The sequence below is a fragment of the Parasteatoda tepidariorum genome, chromosome 8, assembly GCF_043381705.1.
Source record: "Parasteatoda tepidariorum isolate YZ-2023 chromosome 8, CAS_Ptep_4.0, whole genome shotgun sequence".
Taxonomy (NCBI): Eukaryota; Metazoa; Arthropoda; class Arachnida; order Araneae; family Theridiidae; genus Parasteatoda; species Parasteatoda tepidariorum.
Window position 1 is genome coordinate 63,892,098 of NC_092211.1, and position 16,654 is coordinate 63,908,751.

Below are 16,654 nucleotides of genomic sequence, written 5' to 3' on the forward strand. Positions count from 1 at the left end.
GCCAACCGGGCATTATTTATCTATATTAAAAAACTGAGCTGGAACGTATTGTTATTAGTTATTATGAGCAAGATACAAAGATAGGAAAGATTGACGACGCTTGACAGGGATAAAGAGAGCGAGATGCAGCATACGAATCACAAGCCCTGTTCCTTCCTAATACCGTTGTCATCACTGCACATTCAGTAGAGGTTTATTGTTAACGCTTGATAAATTAAAAAAAAAATCTCCTTTTTATAAATGTCCACCTAGTGTCACCGTTTTACATGCTAAATACACGGTCCTAACTCTATTATGAAATCCCTTATTATGATAATCATTAAACGAAAAAAAAGTAGATATTGAAGTTGAAAAGTTTGAAACGCAGCCCCTGCAACCCTGACCGTTAACATAATTCTCGAGGATATATTTTTAAGTAATTTTTCATAGAATTTTATTCTAACCTCTCAAACGGTATGCTTTCTAAGCTCCATTTTCTGGACACATTTATTTATAATGATCCTGTATATACACATAAATATAATAATAATAACCATGTGCGCGAATTCTGAGTTTAAATAAGTTTTCTTCTATTGCAGTTAAACTTTTAAATATTACGCTTTCATATTTTATGAACCAATACATTTTAAATGATCTATTTTTGAAAAAAAAAATCAATACAATTTTTCATATAAAATACATTTAAAGAGATTTTACGACTAAAAAAATATACTTTAGGAACATTTTATCCTTTATTACGGTTCTCAAAATAGTGTAGAAGATATTAAAGCGTGTTATAGGGAAAGGGGAAAATGCTCAAATATAGGCCTTAAAAAATGCACCGCATTGCAAGATCTTTTAAAAGAGCACGTCCAATAAAGCTTTTTGTGAATATATTTCAACATTTGTACTTTCTTTACCAACTCCAAAGCCTATACTAAAAAATGTTTCTTTCGAAAGGTTTGGGAATAAAAAAAAAGAATCCTTTCCTTTCGAATTTGAGTTTAGAAATATTTTGCTTGAAGACTACCCTTATCAGTATTCTAGGTATCGAATGTATTGTGTAGAAAATATCTGAAAAAAAAATGATAAATTTCAAAAATAGTGAATGTAACCACAGACAGCAAGAGTAAATATGACTAAAAATAATATTTGTGTCGTAAATTAGACAAATGGTTTTCAAAAATTTATAACAGAAAAAGGGTTAAGGTTAAAATTAATTGTTGCAACAAATCCATGTGAGAGGGTATAAGTTTTCCTTCCAGAGATCAGGGATATAAGGTAAAAAGTTTTCAACAAATGGCGCTGCATGTCTCCTTTTATTTTCTTTCAGTTGAGTCAATCGCATGTGCTAAATTCATCCTCCACCACCAAAACATAATTGTAATTGATGTTGGACAGTTCATAATTATTTTAATTTAAGTTTCATTAATTAATAGATTTAATAAAAATAATGAATTGTTTTTAGTGGATTTACAAGTTTATTATCTGCAGTTCCATCCATTGGGGCATTATAGTAAAATTAAAAAATATCAAAGCCTTGCGAATGCGTCTAAGTGAGCTGTAATCAAAATCAAAAATTTAAATTTTAAAAAAAATTTGGTTTACGAGTTCAAAAATGATAAAGTTTAGAAAGTAAAGAGTAAAACAAAAACGCGCATATGAAAAAGTTATTGGTTTCTCGGTATCTATATGAGTACCTTTTCATCACCCTAAATCTATGAAAATCTTAATCTAACATGGGTTATACATAAAATACTAACCTTAAAATGAAGGCGAAAATTCAAATAAGTATTACGACTTTTTTTGTCGAAATTTAACATTTTAAGACTATAAAAAGTTGTCACCATGGTTACATAATTATAAAAAGCAAATTAAGTCAAATTAAAAATATATTTATGTTTCCTGGAATAAGCTAAAAAGTTTCCTTCTTGTGTCAAAAACGTAATTTTTAATTTTTCTGGAGAACCCACATAAACTAAAACAAATTTTAGTGCTCGAGTTATAAATTGAAATTTTAAGAAGTTACTGTATTAATAAAAAATTAAGTATGAAATTTAACATTTAGGTCTCTGAAACTATGAAAATCTTCATTTTCATCAGTACTTACAAAATAATTCAACTTATTGATTGGAATGAAACTAGGTGGGAAGAAAATTTAGGTCTCCATGTAGTTTCTAAGAGACCTAAAAGTTTCTGAGAGACCTAAAAGTTTCTGAGAGACCCTGGTTTTATACTGAAAACATTGCATTTTTTAAGCATATAAACTAAGAATTTGCTTTATATTGTCTTAAAAATTAATTTTATGTAAAAAATACATGAAAATTTGTATTTTAAACTTTCTAAAAAGTAAAACATTAAGTTCTTTACGGGGAACCTAAGTATTTTTCAATTTGATCAAAACACATTCTAGGTAAACGAATGATTATAGTCAAAACTTTCTATTGACAAAAAATTTTAAATTTTCAAAAAAAATTTTTTTTTCGGTATTTTTCTGCTGTATATTGTGTAAAACATATAAATTAGTCGCATACTTATCAAGAATATGTTTGTGATTTATTTTTCAGCTTCAGCAAGATATTGCTACAGAAAGAAGAACTAGAACAAAAACATCTCCACTTGGTGCAGATCGTTGAAAGTGAGAAGACGGCCAAATGGCAATACACTCAGCAATGTGAGGAGCTCACAAAAGAAATCAAGAATCTTAGGGCTGAGGTGGTATTAATTTAGGACCCTTAGAGGACCATTGCTCTTTATATAATTCAATGTTTTTTTGTCTTACTATTTATAATAGGTACAGTAAAATAGCCCTTGATATATGAGGGCAAAATTGCTCACAATGCTAACAGACAGAGAAAGTTCATTTAAAGAAAGGGTTAAATTTCAGAAATATAAAGCTAAATAAAGTAAAAATAATTGAAATAATGCCTTGGAAACAGACATACTATAGTTTCGGCTCTATTATGAAAAACCTTCTTCAGAGGCAAAATGAAGATTAATTAGAAAAAGATAATGGTGCAGAAGAAAATTGCAAACAAGTTACAACAAAGGAAGGCAGTTGACTAATAGAATAGAGGAACAAGCCTAACATAACATCCATATTATTTACAGAAATGTGTCTATCTACCGCATAATAACCAGTGGTAGAATTCGTTGCGCATATTTACAGCAACGCACACAATATTTATTTTTTTAGTTTTTAGAAAAAATTATCTTGTTTAATATGGTTTCCTTCTAGCTCATAAGTCAATATTTTTTTTTATCAGTCAGCACTTTTTTTCAGTCTTATCGTAACTTGTTTGCATCTCTGTGTTTTCCTGTTTCATTCTACGTTTCAACAATGAAAAAGGTTCTTCATTATGGGACTTAATTTAATTTTATTTTTAATGTTCATTATTTAACGTCAAAAAAGGATTATTTTATCGATTTTCTTTTTTCATTTCACCCTTTGCATTTCAATGAAATAAAACCAAAAAAAAAGATATAAATGTTCAATTCCCTCAGGACACAATAAAATATCTTATCAACTTTTAAATTTAGTCACAAAATATTTCAACAGATACCGCTATTAATTAAGAAAAATAATATTTTTAACAAAGCTATACTCTGATACAACATCGTTCTGCCAACCGGGCATAAAATTAACATAAGTTCATGCGAATATTTTTTTTAAAATGGTTTGATTAAAAAAATGAAAATTGAGCAGAAAGAACGGTTTTATATTCTGCTAAAAAACTGCTTCATTGATTCTTAATAAGTTTCAAAATTAGTTACCACGTTCGTTAAAATGTGGCGCTGCTGACTGGAGAAATATATACTCAAATTTTTACTTCATGCCAATTAAAATATTTGCATGGATAACACTCGATTCCGTCCCCGACTCTGACTTCGAGCAAAACGTTGTTGTTTCAAGTAGTGTCATTCCGAAAATAGTGTTTACTAGTTATTTTTCCAATCAGCAATGTCTTCTCTTAATCTACTATAATCGATTTTAAATTTATTAATTTTTTAATTTAACAAATTTAATAAAATTATTATTAATAATTTATTAACTATTTATTATTTATTAATTTTATATAGTATTGTAATTTTGTATTTCACTTTAAAAGAATAAATTAGATGGTATCTTAAGCAAAACGCCGCAAACCATGCAATTCTTTTTCATTCTGAGATTCTCTTGATTGTTTTTTAAATCACCTGTCATTTTCACAACAATCGACAAATATTTTACAAAAATATTAATACCCTATTTGAAACCGCTAAGCTCATAATACAAATTTTGAGTTATGAAAGCATTTTGAAATAATTTTGCGCGTATTACATCTTTACACAATTAATTTTAAAGTGAAATAACGTATGAAGTAGTTATATTTGCTGGGAAATTGTGTATTATAACAAATTACATTTTGTTTAAATTTTTTAATTAGTTATGTTCGTTAAAAAAGGAATGGAGATTAACACCGAGCAAATCAGAAGAGGAAGACAGCGAGGAAATCCGAAAAATAAAAAAGGTAATCTACTGTACTTAAATTGAAAGTTATTTACTCTTTAATTAATTAAACATTTTACTAATCCTTTTTTCATTATTTAAATGTATCCTGTTTAAACGTATTTGTGTTTTGGATTTCTTAAATACACATTTTGTGTTAAAATGTTTTTTTTTATATATACGACCTTCTAATTAGTCTAATTACTTAAAACAATTTTTGAGATATTGATGCAAGTCTGCTCTTAACTTCGACCACTAAATAAACTTTAGTTTGCCTTTATAATAAGAAACAAGTTAAAGGTTGAAAATAAATGTCAACATGTTTTCTAAAAAATATGTGAATCTTTCAATTTTAGAAATTAAATCTCTCCTTAGAAGTTATAACGCAATCGAGTCCTTATCAATTGATTTTTCCCCAAATGACATTACTTTTAATACCTCGTTTAATCATTAAACAAAAAGTAAAAGCAAAATTCGTCATACTTTCCTTAACATTGCTTGTTTTCGAAATTAAAATGTTAATCTTAAAATATTAATTTTATAATTGACCAAAATTAGCACAATTCTCGATATTATTTTTCCGAATTGAAGCATTCTTAAAAAATCCTGATAGAGTTGTTGTACTATAAAATATTACAATTCACTTTTATTTTTAATCCAATCAAACTCTCTTATAACAAGCACAGAAGAACTGTAAAATTTGCTAGTTACAAGAGCGTGGAGGTAAAAAACGGGCCAGTGAAAAAAACAAACATAAAGGCTCATTAATACTTATTAAATTAAAATATAGGATTTTAGTTTTCTGTACAGTACAAAGGAAGTTAATTCGCTTTGAAACTGTCTTAACGTCTTTTTGCTGTGTTGGAATTCGGGTCAGATGCCATATTTATTGCCATATTATTGTAGGATTTTCAATAAATTTAAGTACTGTATTAAATGTAACTCATAAGTCTTAATTATAATAATTTATAATTATAATTCAGAATAAATAAAATAAATAGTTTATAATTGAAATAAATTATAATGAATTACAATTCACTTATTATCATTATATTTTTTCGGAAGTTAACTGAAAATTATTCCTGGTCCTTAAGTTTTAGAATGGATATCACATATAAAATTTCTTCACAAAAGGAATCCTACTTTAAGAGCCAATAATTCATCCTTTTAAAAATAAAAATCGACTACTTCAAAAAAGTGTTCTAAGTATCTAAATCCTTATAATAAATATATTATCTTTTGGAAAATTTCCTCTTCTAAAGAATGATAAATCGATAGCTGCTGGAGGGATTCATAAAAAAGACTTTATAAAATTCTGAGGAATTTTAAGCAAAAATCGATGGAGCAATTTGAAAAACATCCTTTTCCTCCCTAAGAGACAAGATAAAAACAATGCATCGCTTAAGCAGAGAATCGAAAAGAGAAATTTAATACCAGCGGAAATAGAATTCGTGTTTACCCTTGCCAGATTTATAGAAATGAATGTTTACATTTTCTTTACGTCATCAGGTTCAAAGTTTTTTCCGAGGCTGGCTCTGCAGAAGACGATGGAAGCAGATCGTAGCTGAGTACATAAGCTCACCCCATGCAGAAAACATGAGAAAAAGAAACAGGTAAAAAAAAAAATAATAATAAAATTATCTTTAGTGAAACATATTACATTTTGTAAATAAAACTTCCAGGATGTATACTTATAACATTCCATATGTTTTGGGGCATTTTATTTATTTATTTACCAGTAAAGAGGAGGAAAATCCCAGAATGTATTTTGTATATATCAAAGAAATAGAATGGTTTCACTTAAATGTCAGCATATGTGAAAAAGCAAAGAGCTTTTTGCTTCTAAGCGCAGCAAAATTGCAGTACTTTTCAACCTATAGTTTCTCTATAGAAAGAACTCCCCTCGCCATAAAGTCTAAAGCCGTCTGCTGCTAGAGAAACAAGAAATTGCGCTTTTCGAAAGGGGGAGCTTCTTTCATCCCTGATTCCCTTTTTTTTTTTGTCAACCCGAGCGGAAACCTGGCGTTAATTATGATACATCTTAAAATAATGAAACCCCATAACCATAGCCACCTTATTTATGCGCTGTTCCGGATGAATGGCTAGAGGAGTTCTTTACATAGACGAACTATAAGTTGCAGCTTGCCGCTGCGCTTATAGTCTTAAGGTAACCGAATACCTTCGGTGGCAAAATTCTAAAATTTATTTATTTAGAAATTTTCTATTTGAATTTATGTGCGTATAAATTAAAACATAGTATAAATTTTTAAAAAAAATTGGAAAAAAAAAATCTTGAAAATATGGGGAGAGTGGAACTGGTCAAAAGAGACCCAAAAATGGACCTCTTTTCAACATTACACAGCTTTGTTGAAATTTATTATTTATTCTTGCTTTTTAGTGCTCATAAAAACTCAATTTAGGGAGTAGACTACAGATTCGACATTATATTGATATTTAGATATTTTTCAACAAATATCGAAACTTATTCGGCTAAAGAAGGCTAAAAATTGTAATAAGTTATTTTTATTTTAGCTTCAAAATGTAAAATAATGATTTAATCAACTAGTCCAACTATTTCTTATACATATGTATACGAAACATCCGTGGAAAATTTCCAGCAATACAACCTAAAATATTTTGCGATGTTGCATTTAAAATAAAGGAAAATAACCGAAATAGTGATGGTGCACGCTAAATATTTCGCGTCACAAACTCCTCCATCTTCCCATTACAAATTATACCTCTAGGGGTACTGAATCGAGATTAATTGTTCCCTGTTTCAGGTCAAAATTATGATTTGTGGACGAATGAACGGGTTCGCCCTATAAACGGGTATGACGTATGGGTGTGGCAGAAGTCGAATTCTTGGCCATAGATGACGCCACTGGAAAACAGGAACAATCGCACCCCTTGCCTTAATGGCCTACGACAAATAAATTTTTAAATTATCATAACAGTTCTCAGTTTTATTTCGGATTAAAAAAAAGTTTTTAGCTTTAATTAATGTTTTAAAAAAACAACAGAAAACAGGTTTTTTTAAGGTCAATTAAGGTGCCCGATTAAAATAGTTAATCGGGCACCTTAATTACTCTCTGAACAACAGCATTATTTTAAACAGTATTATTGTGACGGATTGAAGATTTTTACAGCTTTAATTTCATTCTGATAAAAAATTTTTTAAGAATTAGACTAAAGGTATTTTTTAATTATGGCCCTTAAACCCTGAATTTCTTACATGCAGCAATGCAGAAAAATTTCTTATTAAAAATCGGTTTATTTTTTATGCAAATAAATATTTTCTTCTGTTAGCTACTACGTGTTTTTTTAAAAGGATAAAAACTTTAGTTAAATGTGAAAACAGTTGTCTTTCAAATCAGATGAATTCGCGTAATATGAGTGACGTATATGTCTCTCTAGATCAAAATGGGTAAATAATTGTAAGTATGATGATCCTTGAGACGTGGTGGCTCAGGGGAGAGACGAATTCCGCATCTAGCTCGCACTGATCACAGTATTGACATAAAATAGCCTTAGTGGAAGACGGATCATACGTTAGAATCCCCTTGCCGTCACTCTAACGGTGGGATGCTTTCGAGGTTTTCTTCTCCTTCTAACGCAAATGCAGGTTTGTTTAATCAAAATGTCCTCTACGAAGTCAAATTTTCACCCAACACTTGATCCTGGAGTTCCCTTGTCTTCTGGAAGATTCAAAATTACAAGGCTACGGAGTTGAACATTGGTAGTTGTAAACTCAAAAAGTTGGGTCGACTGTTCAACGATGGTTATAAAATAAAGTAAAATATGGAAAAATCTCATTCATCTTACTAAAATAAAAATTAATAAAAATGAAGTAGTTTTTTATTTGTTTATGCGTTTACAATTGTCTTTATATACTTTATTCATAAGACGGGAATTCCGTCGAAATATAGTTTGACATATAGGAATCCATGGACGATAATAAATTGGGAACCGCTGCTTCAGGGGATTCAGGCGCTCTAGCATTGATTGATTTTGTCCCTTACTTCAGAAGTAAAGCTAATGATAAATTGCTACCTCTTTATACTGATAATGTTTTTTCTGATTAGTAAAAAGTGATATAGCTTTTAATTTTAAATTTAAAAGTATGTTTGAGAATTGTTTTTAATTCTAAATATCCGAAACCATCTTGGAGCACTGGGAATTATTTTGAGGAACATTAATTGAGATCTTGAGAATTCTAGAGAATGTGATGGATGACACCCATCATCCTAACATCATTGTGACTGATTAACCTAGAAATTTCATAAGTCCGTTTCATTGATTAAGCTTTTTATTCATATTTATTCAGTTTCGAATGCATTTATTTATCCCTGTATACCATGTAATATGTCGTTTTCCTTATAAGTAAGTGATAACGCATGGTTTTATTGACTTATATATTCTGAACTGTTATAAAAATGTTTTGATGACATTTCTACATCAAAATGTTTAGCATTGTTTCCAGATTCGAACTATACAAGCTCCAAGCAGACCCTCTAGATGGCAGCACTGTAAATCGTCACATCTTAATGCTCAGTAGGAAATTGCGTTTTCAAAATGATTTAAAAAGGATTTTTAAAGTTTTGTTTTTAAAAACAATTTTTCAATTTAATCGGATTTATTAAAAAGAATCATTTTGTATTTTGTTTATTCATGTTTATTTTGCTTATTCAAAAAAAAATTTTCATGAAATAGTGCATCCAAAATTATTTTGAAGTATAAGAAACAATTAAGACTTATTCCCAATATTTCTAAGTGTTACTTCACTTATAATCAATAATTTAATGACTATTTTCCAAAACTTTGCATTTGATTTAGATTTAATGTTGCATAATTTTTCATGTCAAAACAATATTATTGCGCAAGCGAATACGGGTGGATGTGATAGCATTAGAAATACATCTCAGGTATTTCACATCCCAAACATAATAATCCTAAATAAATACAGATCTTAAATAAATAACAAAATAACATTAAAAAATATTTAAATAATAACTAAATAACTACTACTGCTCAACTATAGGTAATTCTCTTTGGATATGAATGCAAATAAATTCATATCCTCAGAAATCCAAAATAAAAATATATCCTAAATAAATAACATAATAATATTAAAAACATTTCTAAATAGCAAATAAATAACTATTACCACTCATTGAACAAATATATATAATTCTTTTTGGATATAAATGCAAATAAATTCCTATCCTCATAAATCCTAAATAAATTATATGATAACATTAAATAAATCCCAAAATAATGAATGAATAACTACTACTACTGCTCACCTATATGTAATTCTTTTTGGACATGAATGCAAATAAATTCATGTCCTTAGAAATCCTAAAAAAAATATAGATCCTAAATAAATAACATAGCATTAAATCTCTAAATAATAAATAAATAACTACTACTACAACTGCTCAAGCAGATGTAATTCTTTTTGGACGTGAATGCAAATAAATTCATATCTTCAGAAATCTTAAATAAATGTGGATCCTAAATAAATCAGATCGCACATAAGAAAACGTCTCTAAATCTCAAAAGAAGAAAAAAGGCATTTAGAGAATTTTAATGGCGTTTTAAATAATAGCAAAAAAGAAACTTTATTAAAAAATATTTTTTTATGGAGAAACCCTTTATTTAAGGATTTATCACCATATACTAATGTTTTTTAGAAGTAATTCTAACATGTTCTTGAACACTTTTATTTTTAGGGTTTTCAAGTGAGACTTAACAGTATTCCATCAAGCTAAATAATTATTCGCTTATGAGTAAATTCAGCATGCGTTTTATTTATTTTTTTCAGTATAGTTATTTTATGAATACTAAATGACTCAAACGTGTTATATTTTCCAGTTTGGTATTTCGAATGGTTGAATCTGAAGAGGAATACGTGGAACAGCTACAGTTGATGGTTTCCTGCTTCTTGAGGCCGTTCAAGATGGCTGCCAGCTCACAAAAGCCACCTTGCACACATGACGAGGTCAATTCCATCTTCCTCAATAGGTAACCATCTCATTTTTTTTCCTATCTTGTCCTTTCCCAGTTAATTCATTGATTCTTTACATATTATGTAACTTTTATTACATGTTATATTACACATTCAGAAAGTCCTCTACGAAGTCAAAATTTCATCCAATACTTGATCCTGGAGTTCCCTTGTCTTCTGGATTAAATTTAAAATTACAAGAAAACGGAGTTGAACATTGGTAGTTGTAAACTCACGAAGTTGGGTCGACTGCTCAACGATGGTTATAAAATTAAATAAAATATGGAAAAATCTCATTTCTCTTATTAAAATAAGACAAATAAAGAATGAAGTAGTATTTTCAACTGCCTTTATATACTTTATTTATAAGTATTTATTATTCCGTAGAAAGATGGTTTGACATTTGGGAATGGACGAAAATAAATTGGGAACCGCTGCTTTAGGGGATTCAGACGTTTTATAATTGATTGACTTTGGCCCATACTATATAATAGTAAATATCTCTCACCATAAAAGCTGAAATCCTAATTAAGAAACAAATTTCAAAACCTAAAGAGATAGCTGGACAAACTTTGCATGATAGGAATATAGTTAAACAACGTAAAAAAGCACATGTAACGTCACACAAACAGATGCGAAATGAAATGTTCGACGGCATATCTGTGTTTCCCTTTTTCATTCTGTACGTGGACGCTGACAAAGGTTCTTATTTAAGGAAAAGAATCTTTACTAAAACTATATGTGTAACATTATCTGCATTTTTATAATGTTATTTAATAATGTTATGCTAATAATATTATGCTAATAATATTATGCTAATAATATTATGCTCATATTGTTTTTTATAATGTTATGCTAAGATACATCAAACATAATATAACTAATTTCAAGTTCAATCTTATTAGCTTAATGATACTTTTAACTATTTATTTTCAGTAATTAAAAGCTATTTTGAATCAAGTTATCTGTTTGTTAGTTGTGTTTTGAGAAAAATATAAATATTTTTTACTATTACTATCATTTAAAAAGGAAAGTCAAAACATATATTGTGTTAAATACAAAATTCAGAAAGCTACAGCAGTTAAGTTTATGATTTAAAATTGAAGGATCTTATATTTATATCTATATATCATAGCATGAAAATTCTATTGTCTGAACCTAATACACTTTTTTTCCTATTCATGCTGGTAATTAATTAAAATTCAAGAATATTTCATTTGAAATTCAACATTTCACATTAAAAATGACAAGAATTCGAAGTATCCTTAATAAAGTTAAGTTACATTTTCATTCTCTTGCAATAAACTAGTTATAAATAGATGAAAATCCGTTAAAAATAAAAATGTATAGACAAGTTTTTTTTTTTTAAAAAAAGTAACCTAAAGACTAAGAAAAAGGGTTACGGTAAATTAGAATTTTGAAAAAGAAAAAAAATGGAGTGAAGATATCTGAGATACCACATTTAAAATGAGATGCACTATCAAGAAAATGCTTAAATAAGACCAATGAAGACCATTTTTTGGTACTTACTTCTACTCAAAAACAAAAGTTAGTGTTTTCAGTAATAATGGTGAGAGAAAATTTGAATTTTGAGACAAGAAAATTGCACTGAAGTTGTATGAGATTTCACATTTAAAATGAATTGTACTATCATGAAAATACTGAAATCAGTCCAATGAAAACCGTTTATGAGTTATTAATGTTACTCAAAAACGTAAATTAATGTAGATTAAACGTAGATTAAAATTTTGAAACATAAAAAATGTAGTGAAGTTATATGAGATCACACAGTTAAAATGAGTTATACTATCATGAAAATAGTGAAATAAGATCAATGAAAAGCGTTTTTGAGTAATTAATGTTTTGCAAACATTAAATATGATGATGAACTGTAAGAGCTTTTATCATTTTTTTTAACTCTAGTCAGAAGGCATTATTTTTTTTAAAATTAGAATTTGCTTGATGCAAATTTAGTTGACTGTTTACAATTTAATTTCATAAGACTTTTTGTAGAAATTGGATGAACTTTTTTGTACAATGATAAATAATTTTTGAAACTTTTTTTATAATATTTTACTTATTCATTGCTTTAAACTACGAATTATCGAAATGTATTTTCTATTTAGTAGAATATATTTCAAGTAAAACATTAAAATGAATTTAAATAATATATTCATTATTAAATTTCACTTTCTTGATGCATATGTTTGTTAATTGCTAACAATCGCAAAACATTTCTAGTTTTGAGTTGCATTTTGATATGGTGGTGACATCTGTTGCATCAGCTTGTAAACTTTTTTCAGCTTTAATGCATTTCCAGTTCCCATTTTTGTGCAAATCGCTTAAATATTACACTCAAAATTTAAATATAGCTCTTAGATATTAATAAGTTAAAACTCTAAGTCTTGTTAATGGAAAGTATAAAGTTTAGTTAAATTTTAAATATAAGCGAAAATAATTTGAAATAAAAAAATGAGAAAACGACTGTAAAAGAAAAATCGAAAAAATAAAGGTGAAAAAAAAAACTAGAAAACCACAGCAATTGAGAGAAAAAGAAAGAGGAAAAACTGAACAAGAAAACCCATAGAGACCGAGAGGGACAAATAAGGGTAAAATGTAGTTTCGCGTGCTATGTAGAGGTCGTGAGGAACTAATCTCATTAACAAGAGAATCAGTATTCACATGAATAAAACAAAATTCCAGGAGATCAAGATGAGCTGATGTGACTGGGGTGGAAAAGCAGATCATATTGATGCGCATAATCTTGCTTTATTCATATGAATGTTTATTCTCCTGTTAATGTTTTCAATTATTTGTTCAACTTCTCTCTCTCTCGGCTACAGCGAATTTTCTAGTTTTATATCTCACCTTTATTTTTCTATTTTTCTTTGGTAGTTTTACGTTTTTTATTTCACTTTCGCTTCTTCTTATGCATGTCTGGAAAGTTTGGAAATTGGGGGCCTATTTTTGAGCGCTCTAAACATGTCGACTGTTCTTTCCATTTTGCATACTTTTGAAGGTAATAAAGTTTTTAATCAAGTAATATCTTACCTCTCCAGTTCTTTGGGATTATTTATTTACTGTTAATCCTTTGCTTACGGTGTATTATATAGTACCATCACATGTGGTCCATAAGTTGTACCAGCCGTAGGCTTACGGTGTATCATATAGTACCATCGCATGTGGTCCATGTGATGTACCAGCCGTAGGCTTACGGTGTATCATATAGTACCATCACATGTGGTCCATATGTTGTACCAGCAGTAAGCAAAAGGTTAACCTATATTGTTTTCAACTATTTTGTTTAATGAAAAAAAAAATACTGCTCATGCTTTAATTTGTTGTTTTGTACTAATTGTGTGTTACAATTTTCAGTGAAACTGTAATGTTTCTGCATCAAATATTTATAAAGGGTCTAACGGCAAGGATGGAGAGCTGGCCGACCTTAGTTTTAGGTGAGTCATTCGGCCGTCTGTTTCAGTAACGTTACACATTATTGTATATATTTTTCGAACTGTATAACATTTCATACATTGATACATTTTACTTTAATGTGCATTGTTTTAAGTGAAAAAATGGAAAATCTAATTACTTTTAATCTAGTGATCGAAGTTAACATACTAAAATACAGTCTTTATAGCCTTAAATATGCTTATTTCATTGGTCAAGTGGTATTTAATGTACTAAATCACATAAGAAAAGGCAAAAAGATTCTTTCTTTGCATCTTTTTGCTTTTTTCCCAGCCTCTTGGTTCTCAAAGCAATTAAAATTAATTTTACTTTTTTTTCTTATTTTCACATATTTCTTGAACTACACTGTTAGAAATTTCTCAGAAAAATTTTTTAAATAATAATTTAATTGATATTTTACCACATTAAAAAAAACAGTTAAATAGCCGTAAATAAGATGGTATTCAAACTGTTAACTGTGAGGAAAACCGTTTATTGACTACTTTCACCTAATGTGCTTAAACAGCCAGAATTTTATAGTGCCGAATAGGTCGACCTAATGGAGTTACTTAGTTCCTAGCAGCTGGGAAGATAAGATATTATAGCCGAGAGAGCTGATCTGTAAATTTCATGACCAACAAAACGGTCGTATGAGTCCCAGCTTTGACACCACAGTATCACCTCCATTCCCTTCAACACATGAAGAATTTTCAGTGTCCTGCAATTTTCAGTGACCCTGAACTATTAGTACTATTAGTAATGACCCTGAACTATTAGTACTCGATATGCAATGCTCTCATTCACGTATAGATGGCAGCACCATAAAGCTGCTTAGCATAAACAATTTACTATACCCCATCTCGTTAGGGGAAACAATCAAATGAACTACATTCATTTGTGAAGACACTACTCAACCAAACTTAACCCCAATGCCTATTACCTGACGAAAAGCCGAGCTCGATTGACCATTTAAATTTATTTGGAGTTCTGAAACCATTTTAGTTGTAAATGGTTAAAAACCGCATAGTTTGTTATTCATATTTTTTTTAACCCTATTAGTTGTTAACGGTTTCAAAACAGTAAAGTTAGGAAATGTTCTTTACAGCAAACTTTACGGTTAAATTTACGGGTAGATAGACTGCTACCGTCTATTTTACCATAATTTTGAAATGAAAATTCTAACAGTGTATTTAAGCAAGTCATAAAGTTTTTTCATGAAATAATCTAAGTCGTTTAAACAAAACACGGATTACGTTCCATGGTTTGCGTAAATTGATTAGCATATATAATGTCTATCCTTTGAAAAATTGAAATTGTAAGTAATTTTGGAAAAATCCGATAATTAGATCAAATGTTATTCAGGTCATCATACTAGGTCTTAATTTTTTGTATCATGTGATCAAGCTAAAATATTGAATTTCTTTTTTTAAAAAATAAATGGTCATTTCTAGATATATTACTGATATACATTACCATACTACCATTAAAGTTATGTTTTCTGTTTGTTTGTAACATTAAAAATTAGTAATTTTAATATTGTAATATTAATTCATTGTAATATTTCGTCTCCAACTAGCAACTAACCAATAGAAATAAAAAGCATTTTTGTATCATGTTTATAATAAAAGATGCTTTTAATTACACTACCATTAAAAAATTTGGGAACTATTTTTTTAAGAACAGCTTTTTGAAGTTTCAGATTGAAATTTGAATTTTGTGTCATCCGAAATTTTTTTTTATTCACTATAATACACTGAAACACTTTATAAAAATCCATTCGAAGATTTTTGCACTCAATACGTGTATTTGGTGCCTGTACAGGTTTTATCTTATGTGTTTATAGTCATTTCTGACTTTTTTAAGCAGACTTTTCATGAATCAGACTTTGGTCAAGAACTTTTGTTTCTTTGAGTTTTTTAGGTTTTTTAATCATACTGAAACAATAAACTATCTAATTCATACGTTTAAAATCAAAACTAAGGTAGTTAAGAGCAAAAAACTGCTTATAGATAAAATATGGTGAAACCTGATAAGTCAACCACTCTTGTAAGTTGACCAACTGCCTAATTCGACCTCATATTTCACCGAATTCATATTACATAATAATAGAAAGCAAAATCTTCGCAAACTGATTACCCGTCTACATTTGTAGCGCACGAAAGTCAAATTAATTTAGAGTTGTTATAATGATTGCTTTTTGAAACTTTTCATATGTTGATAGAGAAAAAAAAATCAGGAAATGTTCTGTACCTTTATGTTATGGATTAAAATTCCTTATAGATAAAGTATAGTGAAACCTGTAAGTCGACCACCCTTGTAAGTTGGCTACCTGCCCAATTTGACCTCATATTTCACGGAATTCATAATACATAATAATAGAAAGCAAAATCTTCTAATCCTGAACACCTGTCTACCTTTGTTGCCTACGAAAATCAAATTTATTTAGGGATGTTAGTGAATGCTATTTGAAACCTTTTATACGTTGATAGAGAAAAAAAAAATCAGAAAATTTTCCTTACCATTATGCTTTGTATTAAAATTCATTGAATTATTAAGCAGTGTTAAAAGCCAACCAAAACCCCTATATGACCTTATGTTAAAGTATTGAGTGCTTTCGTAACAAATAAGTAATTTTAAAATGTTGAAATGAATATGTTGTCATGTTGTCTTATTGCATATATGATATTGTGTGTTGATATATTAAGAAAATATTTATGAAAAGCAAA

General features: G+C 28.8%; 1 protein-coding gene across 6 annotated transcripts in view; it reads left to right on the forward strand.

The window, feature by feature from the left end:
* The window catches only part of LOC107448889 (ras-specific guanine nucleotide-releasing factor 2-like), a 331,467-nt gene that overhangs the window by 214,770 nt on the left and 100,043 nt on the right, over positions 1–16,654 (forward strand). For 4 of the 6 annotated variants that reach the window (XM_043043791.2, XM_071184123.1, XM_071184121.1 and 1 more), the window contains exons 3-7: positions 2,547–2,694; positions 4,407–4,490; positions 5,978–6,081; positions 10,346–10,495; positions 13,854–13,933. In XM_043043791.2, the coding sequence (XP_042899725.1) occupies positions 2,547–2,694; positions 4,407–4,490; positions 5,978–6,081; positions 10,346–10,495; positions 13,854–13,933 (566 nt within the window). Of the gene's footprint in view, positions 1–2,546; positions 2,698–4,406; positions 4,491–5,977; positions 6,082–10,345; positions 10,496–13,853; positions 13,934–16,654 lie in introns of all 6 variants that reach the window. The other 2 variants (XM_071184120.1, XM_071184122.1) reach the window with 2 other exon arrangements.